We start from the raw sequence: 14,237 nt of genomic DNA, 5'->3' as shown, positions 1-14,237 counted from the left end.
CCTTCTCGACCCTCAGCCCTGCCATACCATCTCTCCCATAGTTACACCGACTGGGAGACGGGAACCTCGTGCAACGGACAGTTCCCCGCAGGCAGTTTAGGGACCCTGTAACAGACTGCGAAATGGGGGAGGGGGACTGTTGTTCAAGGACAGCCAGGGGTCTGGCGGAGCAGCGGCTGGAACTCTTAAAGATCCTAGGGCCACGCCTCTCGCTCCCGGGCTCTTGTTCAGGTGCCCACACACCACGCTGCTGCGCTGAGCTGGGCGCCTCCTGCTGTCATGGCGACCGCCTCCATGGAGACCAGGAGCAGAAGATGTGGTCCCCCGAGGCTCATCCCGCCTGCCTTCTTTGTTCTGATGCTTATTCGGGCCGACCCGGCTCCCAGGACGCGTTTCGAGTCAGCGCGAGAGCGCTTCCTCCAAGGAGGGGGGATGAGTGGAAGGGGAAGAGGCTGAAACCCGGGGGTCGCCGAGTGGGAAGGATGGCGGGTTCCTCAGCTGTGGAACAGGACCTAGCGATGCCCATATCGATGGGCTTGTCGATGCGGGCTTGGACGCCTAGGGAGAAAGGAGAAAGGCGACCTTTAGGTGCCCCACTATCTCTGAGTTCGGACTTACGGCCGCTCTAGGAAACAAAAGCCAGGAGAGCCCCCTTCCGAATTGGGGCCCAGGCGGGAGGGCAAACTCCACAGCTGAAGTTGGAACGCAGGCGGGGACTACTCTAGACGCTCCTCCTTCCCTCTCCCCTTTCTGGCCCACACTGGCGGCGGGCCACAGCGGGCGGCCGGGCTGCCTTCATCGCGAGAACTCGCCGAGCCGTGGGTGGGTGTGGGCTGGCCTGGCGCAGCCGCGGGCCCCTGGCACATGACACAGTGGCGCAACGCCTGTTGGCGGTTCTCTGGCGCCCGCTTATTGGTCGGAAGCGTCCTCGCCCCACCCCCTCGGCCGGCCAATGGGCGGGGGTGGGGGGCGTGCCCGTGAGGCGGGCGGCGGCAGGGGCGGCGGCAGTGGCGGCGCGGGGATCTTTCCTCGTGCTCGGCGTTGAGCCCCCGCAGCCGCCGCGACCGCCACGGCTGCTGCCGCGGTGGACCCTGCCGGAGCGGCCCCGGGGTGCGCCCTGCACGGTGAGACTGCTTCTCCTCCAGACATCTCCCGGTTCCGCCCCGTTCGCTGAGGTCCCCTCCGGTCCTAGGCAGTTGGTAACTGGGAGCCCACGGAGCTGGGGAGGTGGCTCCGCACTGGAGCAGCACCCGGGAGTGCTCCGTGGCATCTGAGCTGGGGAAATGTCAGCCCGGAAGCCGCGGGTGACCGTTAGGTGGTGGAGCGGGGATATTTTCCGCGGCGCACTGTCGGGGGCACGTGTGACACAGTTAGGGCGGGGGCGTAATGGGGTCAGCACCGCCAGCATTCCCCTCCCCACCCCCGCTATTGTCACCGCCTCAACGTGTGACCTTGGACAAATAGCCTCTGAGCCTCTCCTGCCTGGACGCCTTCGGGGAGGAGGGCGGTGATGTCGGGGAGTGCGGGCTCCTGAGACTCCTGCGTCAGCAGAGGTGAAGGTGGGGAGGGCACAGGATTATCTCTAGGGGACAGAGCTGCAGCCTAGAAGCCCAGGAGGGGTGTGATGGAGGGGGAGCGTCTACCTGCATCTGTTCCCCTAGAAGATTGAGAAAGGGGCGGTGATGAGGCACCACACCCACGGGAATGGAGGCATGAGAGGACAGGGTCCTAAATCTGGGCCCTTGATGCCTTTGGGGACTTGGCCAGCGCCTCCCCATCACCACAGCAGAAGGGGTTTTATTTAGATTCTGGACTTGGAACCCTGCTGGACTGAGAAGAGAATCCTTGGGTTGCCTTTCCTCTTGAATCTTCTCACTGGCAAGTGGGGGTAGGGCATTTCTCTTCCCAGGGAGCTGAAGAAGGTCAGGGGCAGGTGCCATCCCCTAGACCTGGCCTGGCCTCTACTTCTTGGGGCCTTCAGGTGACGGGCTGAGGGCAAGACCGGGGTGGGACAGGCAATCTGGAGGCTGGAGGGGTCTAAGGACCCTCAAGCTGGGGCATGGAGGATGGGAGGTTTTGAGGAGGGAATGGACATTTTGGGGAGACACCAGGGTGTGGGATAGTGGGAGTCTCTTCCCCAGTTGACCCCTGCTTGTGACAAAGAGAACACCGTACTTATCCTTGCACTTTGGGCCTGGTGGAGGGAGGAGGAATTGGAGTCACATCCAGAGAGAGTAGATGTAAAACTGCCACAAACAAACTTGACATCCAGTTTTGCCTTTTCAGGCCTTGTTCTAGGTATGCAGTCCCCTCACTCTGTGCCCAGACCTATGTCAGGTTCTGGGGTCAGCAGGTCAGTGTGGTGTCGGTGGGAACCCTGTTTATAAGCTGGATTTTTTTTTTTTTAAGATTTTACGTATTTATTTTGAGAGAGAGAGAGACAGAAGGAGAGGGAGAAACACTCCCTGCAGAGCAGGGAACACAATAGGGGGCTTGATCCCAGGACCCTGATATCATGACGGGAGCTCAAGGCAGACACTTAACCCATGGAGCCACCCAGGTGCCCCTACAAGCTTGAGCTTTAATGGGAGACTGGACAGTGCTGCTGGACTGAGTGCTTAAGCCAGGATTTAACCCTGGGCTATGGTGAGGTGGACAGCAGAGTCAGAGAGAGTGGAAGGTTATGGAGTTTTGTGGCTCAGGAAGTCCTTGAACAGGTTGAGAATGGAGCTGGAGGAATGAATGAGAAATGAGGCCTCAAGGGTTTGGGGCCGTGCCCCCAGCCACAAAGCAGAGGATGAGCTGGGGCTGGCCCTGTGGTGCCTAGGATCTGGGATCTGGGGGCTGCTTATGGGGCAGGGGGGTGGTATAGGGGTGCAGCTGTGGGATGGGGGGCCAAGGTGGCATGTTCTGGAGCTCCACTTTGCCACGGACAGACTGTCTTGGCCCTCCCTCCAGTCTAGAGCCTTGGGGCCGGAGTCTAGGGCGCTGAGAACCCTGGGTTTCTGTGTAACTCCATTGGTCCATCTGTTTGCTCACTTGCCATGCTCTTGGGCCTTCTCATGCCAGAAGTTCTCTGGGCCTGGCTGAGCCCTGCCCTGGATAGGGTAACCTTGAAACAGTCTTTCTCTCTGAAGCTTCGAGGGACCTCAGCTCTCTGTCTCCCAGAGAGAAGGTTCTTTCAATTTTTCTGAGAGTAGCTGAGAGCCAGAGAAGCCCCCAGGGCCCTTGTTCCAGTTTTCCAGCCCTCTGCATCCTGTGACTGACCATGGTATCACAGGTGATCTGTTGATAGCCCAGCTAAGCTGGGGAGGGGGTTCCTTTCGTTTTTTGTTGTTGGGGCAGGGGCATTTCTCACAATATATGCTCCTTTTACCTCTTTCTCTGATTGAAGGGGACAGACTCTCAGCAGTCTGCTCTCTGGCAATCCCTGGGGGACCCCCGCTGGCCTGGGAGTGGGGGAGGAGGAAGGCAGGAAAAGGGGAGGGGGAGGGCAGCCCCTGAATCCTTGAGCTGTTTTCTGAGAAGCCTGAAGTCCCTGGGGCTCCCCTCTGAGGGCCATTCGTGACTGTTCCAGGATTAGCCTGAAGAGCCTCTTTACCAGTACTGCCCTGAAATTGCTCTTGCTTCAGAAACCGGGCCTTTGGGGTTTGCTTTTGCAAAGATGAGGGCGGAGTGGAGAGTGGTGTCAGAGCTTTAGGTATTAGCTACACCAAACCCTCAGAGGAAGAGGTCATGGCTTATTCTTGTGGCACAGAGGAGGAAACTGAGGCACAGAGATTCGAAGTAACTTCCCGTGCTGCCTCAATGTGAACCAAGACTGCCGGGCTCTGGAGCCCATGCTCCTGACCATGGCCCTGCTGTCTCTGGGGGGCTGTGCAGCTTGGGCTGCATTCAGGACTTGACTGGCATGGCAGGAGGCCTGGGGTCTCCAGGGGAGTTCCTGTGGACATGGCTGCAGCAAGGGAAAATGGATACCCTCTCTTCTTGCCTCTGATGAGGAATTGTGTTTGGATGAGAGTCTGGCTCCCAGGGGACGGCGACTGACAGGGCTCTCTGCTGAGAAAGGAAGCTTGTTTTTTCCAGCCTTCTCTGGGCCCTTTAAGTCACTTGCCTTCCATCTCAGTGTTCTCACTGCCCAAGGGTTACGGGCGTGCCTGAATGCCTGCTCTGTACTGAGCTCCGGGCAGTGTGTGAGATGCTGAGGCTGGTCTTGCTCTCAGTGGGCATTCCATCTCAAGGGGAGAAACAGATTGTGGCAAGGCCAGAATAATGCCCAGCAGGAGGCTGCACTCTGTGAGATGGGGGGAGGGGGTACCCTCTTGGGTCAAGAGTTGGCTAAGAGAGTGGGGTGGGGAGTTCCTCTTTCTAAGAGCTTCCTGTGTAGAGTTACTGGCTTTGACATGTCACACCTACCTAGAGTGCCAGCCAAGGGGCATCCTTGGGTTCCCCTTAGTTTGGTCATTCATTCATTGAACAAATATAAACCAGACACAGCTGCTCCCTGCCAGGTGCTGGTGCAGGTCCTGGGGACACAGAGTTTGGCAAAAACATAGTCACTGCCCTGGTAAGGTGGGGAACATGAAGTGATCCCAGAGGTGGCAAAGGGGGGATCCTTTTAAAGATTTTCAGGTCTGTCTGGGGATAGGAGGGGGACTGAGGCTAAGGTATGGGGTGGGGGACAGGAGATTGTTCCTGGTTAAAGGGAGGGCCTGAATGACACAGGCAGCCAATAGGCAGTGGCTTGGTGGCAAAGACAGAGAGGGGGTCCTGCATGTCCTGGGTCAGAATATTTGGGGAAGGAGTGCCCTGGAGCCTTTGCCCACCAGCCACAGGTTAAGAGTTTCACCTGGGCCTCCAGGTAGTATCTTCGGTGCTGCAGTGGCGGGGACCTTGTGGACATTGGTCTTTCATTCCCATCTGCTCCCTGTGTTTGGTCATTTTTCACTTGTCCTGAATCCACTGCTTCAGGGGATGGCTGGAGTGGGTGGGTTGGGAGAGGCTTCTCTTCAAGGGCCAGGCTCTCTGGGGATAAGCTGAGCATTCCAGGGCTAAGGGGGTGCCCTTCTAGGACTGACCCCAGGTTGGCCCTGAGCAGAGATAAGTCAGGGCACAGTTCCCTTCCCTGGACCGTGGCCTGGAGCTAGTTTTCAACAGTTGGGGTGGGGGATGGTGGAGCAGGTGCTGGCCTGGGGACCTGAGACCCAAACCTTGCCTTTCTCTGTACCTTCCTAGGCCTCTTACCTGGGGACTCTTGGTACCTGAGGTGTTTACCCTGCTCATGAGGCGTTTGGGGCTGGGTGGGCTTATCTCACACTGGGAAGTGAAAAGGAAGTTGAGACCTGCTCCCAGGGCAGCTTGGTACCTAAGAGACCTCGAGGTCATGTCCTTTACAGGCCCAGCCCCCAACTGTGAGGCCACCATGTGGTTTCTTTTCTTTCCCTGAATTAGCCAAAGTTATTCATCTCTAAATACTTCAGCGGACATCTCTGGAAAATAAGGACATACGTGTCTATACGGTACAATTCCATTATTTCACCTAACAAGATTAGCTTTTCTTTCTTTTTTTAAAAGATCTTATTTATTTATTTGACAGAGAGAGACCTAGCAAGAGAGGGAACACAAGCAGAAGGAGTGGGAGAGGGAGAAGCAGTCTTCCCGCTGAGCAGGGAGCCCAATGTGGGGCTCGATCCTGGGACCTTGAGATCATGACCTGAGCCGAAGGCAGATGCTTAAGAACTGAGCCACCCAGACACCCCTGCTTTTATTTCTTAATGTCACCATCTAAGATCCATGTGAATGTCCTATTCACATCTCCCAAACATCCCCTAAACGTCCTTTTTCTTTCTTTCTTTCTTTTTTTTTTTAAGAACCCCCCCCCCATTTATTTTTCCTCTTGTAGCTGATGTGGTGGAAAAAACCAGGTCAGCTGTCCCATTGAGTCCCCTTGCTTCTTGGTCTCTTTGTGTGTTAATTTAGAGCAGTGGTTGGCAAACTTTTTCTGTCAAGGGCCAGACAGTAAATATTTTAGATTTTGCAGGCCATGTGGTCTCTGCAACTACTCAAAGTAGCTTTGCTTTAGTGCAAAAGCAGTTTTAGACACCACGTAAACAAAGGAGTGCAGTTGTGTTTCAGTAATATTACAGAAAACAGGCGGGAGCCTCAGGCTGCGGCTCGGCCAGCCCCTATCTAGACCAACTGCTGCTCCTTTATTTTTCTTGCAGTTTGGGGGGAAAACCAAAATGATGGGTCAGTTGTCCTGTAGAACATTCTGGCCTTCTGGGTTTGTTTTGTTGCTTTCCTCAGGAGTCATCTCCTCAGAGATGTCACTCACCTCAGCGTTTTCAATAAGCCAGAAGCTAGGGGTTTCCTTAGATCCAGGTCAGACATTTCAGGTAGGACCCCCTCGTCCGTGATGCTGTGACTTCATGCCCCCTCCCCTCAGGAAGCCTCTGTGTGTTAGGTTGTCCCACTGGGAGTGACAGGAGATTGACGAGTGCGTGTCACCACATCCTCTGTTGCACACTTGTTTCGGTCCCCTGATGTGTCCGTGGGGGCACTGGGCATCTGTGAGTACCTGCTTCTGTCCTAACCTTTGCCCTCAGGGTCGAGATTCCCCTACCTCCCTGGCTCCAGCTTTTGTTTCTTTGGCGGTTGCAGAATTGTTTAGCATTTGTTCTTTCTTTTGTTGTTGAATAGTGAGAATTCTTCTGTAAAGAAGGGTTTTCCTTTAAGCATCGGATGATTTAGTTACCTGAAAGGCTAAGAGGCAGGCTGAATGATTTCCCTTTATTGCCAATTTTCTTTCTTTCTTTTTTAAGATTTTATTTATGTGTTTATTTTAGAGAGAGAGAGAGAGAGAGAGAGCTCCTGTGTGGGGGGGCGTGTGGGGGCGTGGAGGGCAGAGGGGAAGGGAGAGCGACACCAGCAGACTCTGCACTGAATGCAGAGTCTGACTCAGGACTCTGATCTCACGACCCTGAGATCCCACCCTGAGCAGTAAGCAAGCAAGAGTTGGGTGTTTACCTCCACGGCGTGACCCAGCCACCCATCCTTATTGCCAATTTTCAGAGTGAAGACTTAGGGTATTGCTACTGTCAGTGGTGACAAATGAGGGTTTGGGTTTGTTTATTTTGGTTTCTCTTTCTGTAATCTCTGTGAATGTTCCAATTTTATGTATTCCATCTGTTTCCATCAGTTGGACTCATTCTTCTTCTTGATGCTTATTAGATGGACCATCAAGGGCCAGGCTGCTCACACAGGCTTCCTGGAGATGCCTCCTGCTGCCCCTGCCCTGTGGCTGCCCTGGGGGAGCTAAGCCAGCCCAGAGAATCAGGCCAGAGGCCAAATGTTGCATTGCCATGGGGCAGCCCCTTCCCCTGGCCCTGAGCCATCACCTGGAGGGAAGCTCCAAGGGCCCATCTTATGTGGGGGCTCCCATTCTTACTCTGGATCAAGCATCCTGACCCAGCTGCACTGGGTGTGTAACCTGAATAATGTGGTGTCTGGCTGCCAGAGGGGAGAGCCCCTGAGATTACCAGCATGAGAAGTGGCCTCTGAAAAGTGCCAGTCATGTCCCCTTCCTTTCCAAGCTGTCCTTCCTGCCAGCTTCGGGTGGGTTGTGTAGTGGCGCTTTGGCACCCAGAAATTGCAGTTCGGCACATGCTGGCAAGGCTCTGGGTCAGTAGGGCATCAGGCAGGCATGAGGGCTCTTGGGGAATGTGGGGAGTGGGGGCAGAAGCCCCCCCCATGCGAGAGGGTATAGGCAGCCCTTGGCTGTTGAAAGCAGCAGGGGGTTGAGTCTTAGTGTCTTCCCCTGAAGGGAGGTCTCTGCTTTGCTTTCCACCAACCATGGGCCCCTGGGTGGCCTTGACCCCTGCCCTCCTGACTCCCCACCCTTCAGGCTCCTGCTGGTGTCCCCGGAGCATGGGAGGCTGCTGCGCTTGAGCGGCGGTGCCTGGCAGGAGCTGCATCTCTTACCCCGTGGCAGGGAGGGCATCCATGGCTGCAGCCAACAAGGGTGAGTGCCTTCCGGCTGGGCAGGGTTTGCACCAGTCTTCCAGTGGGCCCTGGCGGGAGGGCTCTTGTTGCATGTGGGGCCTGCATCGGCTGTGTGTGTGTGAGTGTGTGTGTGTGTGTGCGCGCGCGCGCTTGCGCATGTCTGAGTGAATTACATTACATCAGTGTAATTATACCAGTGTTTGTGCTGGGTCCCGGCGCTCACCCAAGCCTTAGCAGGGAACCAGAGACTCCAGCTGGCTCCCTGGTGTGCTGGTTTATGGAGGTGTCTGCCTTCAAGTCCCCATGTTCCAGCTTCCCTGTTCTGCTGTGGAGACTGGAGGGCATTAGAGCCTTGGGGTGAGCCCTGAGGCTGACGGGGTAGGTAGGGCCACAGGAGGCCACAGAAGGGAATTTGGGTTTCATTCAGGGTCCAGAAAGGCTCTTCAAGGGTTTTAGGCAAGGGAGGCCAGGTAAAATTTGAGGGTCAGTTCTGGGCAGGGGCTCAGCAAGGAATGTGGGGAGGGGTCAGGCTGCCCCCTCCTGCCTCCCCAGACCAAGCCAGGCCTGGCCTAGTCCCACCAAAAGGGCTCTGGGCAGAGGTCTTGGGAGGCCTAAAGGCTGTGGCTGTGGGCCAGAGAGAATTGGGGTCCTGTTTATGGGAACATGCGCCTCCCCCAGCCCAGGCCCTCCCCCTAGCTCCAACTGCTCTGCCTGTCTCAACTCCCTGCCTCCAGGCCTCGGAGAACTGGACCCAGCTAGGAACAGCTGATGGCCTTGTGTGTGCGTGTGTTTTGGGGGCGGGGGTGGTTAAGTAGAGGAGGGTAGGGTGTCTCTGGGAGGGGTCTGGGAGGCTCCCCGGGTAACTCCGTCTTCCTTGCTGGTGATCAGGGATGAGGTTTAGAGCCTCTTCTAGGTGGGCTCAGTGTGTTTTTTGGCCCCCTTTTTTTCTTCCACCTCCAGAAAGGTCTCATAGAGCCTGCTCCAGTCCCTGCCCCACTCCTCTCTCAGGTTGGGGTCATCAGGAGGGGCAGGCAGGGGCCTTGGCACTGATAGACCTGGAACCCAAGGCCTGGGGCTGAGTCTGCTGGGGCTTGCTGAGAGTCTGCAGGACTGCCTCATCTCCTCTAAGTAAGGGGTCATACTAGCTAATCCCTGACGCACCCATCCTCAGGGTGCTTACATTTTGTGGGAGGACTGGAAAGGTAGAGGGCCTTAAGCCTCATGACCTCCAATATCCATTAGGATGTGGCTTAGCCCTGAAAGGAGCCCACCCAGTGGCTGCTGAGTGATGTCAAGGGCAGTTGTAGGGGGTGGGGGGGCATGGGGTGACATGGGGGAGTTGTCTCCTGGGGGTAGAGGAAGCCAGCAGCCCCTGGAGCCCTCTCCTCTTTCTCTTCCCAGGCAACAAGCCCAGAGTCCGGAGTATCCGTTTTGCAGCAGGCCATGATGCAGAAGGCTCCCAGAGCCATGTCCACTTTGACGAGAAGCTGCATGACTCTGTGGTCATGGTCACCCAGGAGAGTGACAGCAGCTTTCTGGTCAAGGTATGTGCCCTCCCACCACCATCCGCCTTGCTCCCTCGGCCTTTGCCTAGCCTTGCCTGGCTTCCTGGGCCTGTTTGTTTCATTTCCTTTAAGTGGGCTTCCGAGGCACATCTTGGTCTCTCCCTGGGCCTTGGTTTCCCTGTCTGTAAAGTGGGAGGTAGCAAGACTGCCACAAAATGAGTGCCTTTAGGATGTTACTCCAACAAAGTGGGACAGAGCTGTTGTCATCAGTGTCACCCCAAGAGCAGTGGTGGAAGGTGGTGTTCAAGCCTGAGGTGCCCAAGGCCTGGGTTCAGGTCCAGGCCTGCTGTTCTGGCACTGGGACCTCGGGCAGGTCACCTTAGTTTCCTCTTCTCTGAGATGAAGACTGTTCACACCCCATTGAGTTGGTGTAAGCATGAGGTGAAAGAATGTGTGTGTCATACAGGTGTGACACATAATTTTGCTGATGACAGGGTGTGACTTCCGTTACCCCCCTTTGCCAAACCTCTGGTGGCTTTAGGCTCTCTGCAGTTTTATCTTTTTATCACCCTGTGTCTCCTGGTGGGAGTCCCATCTCACACACCCTCCATCATGGCTTCTCTGAGTGTGGGGCACCGGCAGATCCCACATCCACTTGGGAGGGGCAGGAGGAGGTGTCTGAAGGGGACAGATTGGTGGCGAAACAGGGAATGAGGCCCTTAGGTTGGACAGTAAGCCAGAGCTCTGGAGATGAGTGGGAATGCCCCAGCCAAGGGGAGGGCATCTGGTCCTCGGGGCCTCCCTGAGGAGGGGCCCAGATTCATCATTTCTGCCCAACTGTAAAATCCTCACTCTTTTCCTACAGCTGACAACTTCCTCCAGGGAATTAACGGAAGGAACCAAAACTTGAAAGAATAGCTCCCTTTCCCCCTGCCTCCCCATTGCAAAATCCATTGACGTCCACTAGGGAAAATTTGGAAGCTAGAGAAAACTGTAAAGAAATTTAAGAGTGCACACAATCATACTGTCCAGACAACAACCACAGTTAATAGTTAATATTTTGATGTGTGCCATTCCAGGACTTTTTTTTTTTTTTTTTGCTTCATTTCCAAAAACAAAAAGCTGGTATCACAACAGACATGCTGTTTTTTGCTTGTGAACCGTCTCCTGTCTAGGTCAGTAAATAATTTTCTACGAGATTTTCAAACTGCCTGATAATTCCATTAAATATATCATCATTGATTTAGCTGGTTCCCTATTCCTGGTATTATGAACGTTTCTATTTTTTACTTAAATGGGGCAGCGACGAGTGTTTTTTGAACATCTCTGAGTTCCTCTGGAAGATTCTGTAGTTGGTGCAGCTGGACCACAGGGTCACCATTGGCAGGACAGCCAGAAAGGCCTCTTGAGAAATGTGTCCTCCACCTGCAGAGTGTGGGAGCCCCTGGGCTGACCTTTATCATGTGGTGATGTCTGTCCCGCTGAGCTAAGTGCTTCCCGCATTGAGTCCTAACAAGCCCCGAGGCCTGGACTTTGCGGCCCTTGCCACTGTGAGCACATGCACCTCCGCACCCCCTAGACTGCACTCTGGCTAGCCTGCCTGTTCAGCAGCCACCCCAGCTTGTGTCCTGTCACGCGACTGGACTTAGCAAGGTTGGCATCTGTTTCAGGGGGCACTGCTTGCCAGTCACTGTGTATCAACAACGGAAATGGCTTGGGCCCAGAGTTGGGGCTCTGGGCACATCGAGCCTTTGAGTGGTAGGCAGACATCCACGTTCAGGTGCCGGTGGGCCAGCTGGAGACTGACACAGATGGTCTTGTGTCTGTTTTTCTTTTTCTTTTTCTTTTTTTTTTAAAGATTTTATTTATTTATTTGACAGACAGAGATCACAAGTAGGTAGAGAGGCAGGCAGAGAGAGAGAGAGAGAGGAGGAAGCAGACTCCCTGCTGAGCAGAGAGCCCGATGCGGGACTCTGTCCCAGGACCCTGAGATCATGACCTGAGCTGAAGGCAGAGGCTTTAACCCACTGAGCCACCCAGGCGCCCTTGTGTCTGTTTTTCTAATTCTGTCTCCTCCTCCTTCCCGTGCAATCTGTGTTGCCCATTATCTCCATGCGAGTCATGAGAGGACCAGTGTCCCTGACCCCAGGCTGTTGGTTCTTGGCAGGTGCTGGCAGGGGTGGGGCCAGATAAATGGCCATCTTGTGGGACTTTGAACTTCCCCTTATGGGCAATGCCAGGTGCTTGCTATGTGCCGCAGGTGGCAGGAGTGGCTAAGAGGCCTCCGGAGGGCTTTACGCAGGCCACACTGTGTAGTGTCCCTGCCAGTCATTGTCTGGCTTCCATGTCCTTATCTATAAAATGGGCCACCATGTACTGTGGGGCCCATGAAATAGATGTTGAGTAGCAAGCTGGAGGGATGAGGTCCTCAGGCAAAGGGCTTGGAGCCACTGGGCTTGGGGTGTGGCCAAGCTGGAGTGCTGGAGGGAATTAGTTCCCCCTCTGGGATCCCTAAAGCAGCAGGTACAGGGGCTCACAGGATCCTAGGTGGAAGGAGCTGCCAGGCCCTGGGGGAGGCTGAGAGTGAAGGTGCTTCCCTCTCTTCCCCTGTCTTCTTGCTACAGGTTGGCTTCCTGAAGATCCTGCACAGGTATGAGATTACCTTCACTCTGCCGCCAGTGCTCAGGCTGAGCAAGGATGTCCGAGAAGCTCCAGTCCCTAGCCTACACCTCAAGCTCCTCAGTGTCCTGCCCATCCCAGAAGGTGTGTCCCCTGCTCAGGGTGCTGGAGGCCTGCTGTCCTCCAGCAGGGCCTGGGTGGGAGTGGGGGTGAGTGCATGGGGTGCTTCCTCTCCCCCTTCCAGGGTGGATGGGCAGTTCAGCAGCTGGGGGACATGAGGCCTTTTTATAGGCTTGGAGTGTCACATCTTGGCAGGTCCCATACCCCAGGCCTTGCTCCTGGACAGGAAGTCCGTGGGCTTGTACTACTGGCCTGTGCCTGTGCATCACGTGGTAGTTCCCTCAGTAAGGATGGGCTCTGGGCCTCCAGCTCTCCCTCCTGCCTGCCCCTCAAGAAAAATCTGCCAGAGCCCCAGGAATCCTGGGCAGCTACATCCTAGCACCTGCCAGTCACAGGCTTTGGACTTGGGACTGCTTCTCCCTCCCCTGCCGCCCCCCCCAAAAAGGCTAGGGTGTCAGTTTCATAGTATGCTGACACCCCAGCTTCAGTTTCACGTTCCCTGACTTCCTCTTCAAGACCTTGCCCCTGCGGGGATTTGGCGAGCTCCCTCAGGCCTTTACCTCTTGCCACCTGATCTGCTGAGGGCTTACCCTGTGCCTCTTCCCCATTACCCCCCTCCCTGTCTGCCTTTTTGGGGAATCAGCGGGCCCTCCTCCTGGAAACCCGAGTTTGACCCTTGGAGCCCTAATGGGGTTGTCCACAGGTTGGAGGCATGTAGAGCTCAGTGAAGAGTGGGAAGTTTCCGAGGCCTGTTTGCACAGCCCTGGGGATGGAGGGGGATAGGTCCTGGGCTGTCCTCCCTCCTTTGGAGGAGGTGGCCAGTCTTGGTGGCAGGTTGAGGCTAGTGAGTGCTGGGTGGGGTGGGGTGGGGGGAGACCATGGAGGTGCTGATGACCTGGGCAGGTTACAGCGTCAAGTGTGAGTACTCGGCACACAAGGAGGGTGTCCTCAAGGAGGAGATGCTGCTAGCCTGTGAAGGAGGCACCGGCACCTGCGTGAGAGTGACCGTGCAGGCGCGCGTCATGGGTGAGCTTGCGAGCCTTGGGTCTGGCTACGGGAGGGGGGTGCCAGTTTGGCTGCAAGGGCTTTCCGCTCTCCCTGTCTGAAAAAGGTGTCCTTACCCTGGCCTAGGGTTCGCAGGTGCCTTTCTCCTGACTCTCCTAGCAGAGCCTAGAGGGAAGGGTGGGGGTCTCCTAAGAGTGGGTGGGGCCAGGGGCCAGCCGGGCATTCTGATCTGTCACCTGCCTTGCAGACCGACACCATGGCACACCCATGCTGCTTGATGGGGTCAAGTGCGTGGGTGCTGAGCTAGAATACGACTCCGAGCACAGCGACTGGCATGGCTTCGACTGAGGCCTGCGGCCCTGCGCGCCTTGGGGCCCCACAGCCTTAAACCCCACCTCATCTCCCCGAATGCTGTGTGATGGTGTGGCTTCCTCACCCCTCCCCGGGGTGGGGGCAGGGGTGGGGTGTCCAGGGGCCTCTCACCTCTGCCTTCATTGTGCCACCTCCCTGCCTTTCCTGTGTCCTCCTCTCCCACTTCCTCCTCTCCGTGTGCCTCAGTCTCCTGCTGGATGAATTGGGTTGAGCCCCCAGGGAGGCTATCTGAGGAGGGGAAGGGGGGGCCTGGGGTGGGTTCTGCCCTCCCCCCACCCCAAGCCATAGGGGCTGTAGCCAGGGCTTGGGAGAGGAGGGAGCTGGCTCTGTGACGCCCTCGTCACTCCCGTTATTGCTGCTGCTGTCTGGCTTTTGCCGTCCTGTGCCCCCTCCCTCTTTCCTACTGCTGGCCGAGCTCAGTCGGAGGGAGGCACAGCCCCCATGTCCTAACCCCCAGGTCTGTGTTACTTGGTTTTTAAAGGACTGATTGGGATAAAACCCTAGAGAAATAAAACTTTCAGTGGATACCAGAGGCTCGCCAGTGTTTTTCTCCAGGGCTCTGAGAACACCCAGTCCTCTACAGATGGGCTAAAGAACAATTTTGGCTGTATTATT

The 14,237-nt window shown here is 56.0% G+C and overlaps 1 protein-coding gene across 1 annotated transcript; it reads left to right on the top strand.

Annotated features, from left to right (window-relative positions):
* The first annotated feature begins 999 nt into the window (after positions 1-999).
* Positions 1,000-14,149, top strand: C8H20orf27 (chromosome 8 C20orf27 homolog). Its single transcript, XM_044263370.1, has 6 exons — positions 1,000-1,124; positions 7,904-8,020; positions 9,403-9,545; positions 12,131-12,269; positions 13,149-13,271; positions 13,498-14,149. The coding sequence occupies exons 2-6, from the start codon at positions 8,002-8,004 to the stop codon at positions 13,596-13,598; spliced, it is 525 nt and encodes a 174-aa protein (XP_044119305.1). The 5' UTR covers positions 1,000-1,124; positions 7,904-8,001; the 3' UTR covers positions 13,599-14,149.
* The last annotated feature ends 88 nt before the right edge of the window (positions 14,150-14,237 follow it).

This window comes from Neovison vison, chromosome 8, assembly GCF_020171115.1.
Source record: "Neovison vison isolate M4711 chromosome 8, ASM_NN_V1, whole genome shotgun sequence".
Lineage (NCBI taxonomy): Eukaryota > Metazoa > Chordata > Mammalia > Carnivora > Mustelidae > Neogale > Neogale vison.
The sequence above is the reverse complement of the archived record's forward strand: the minus strand, read 5'-3'. Positions and strand labels throughout refer to the sequence as shown.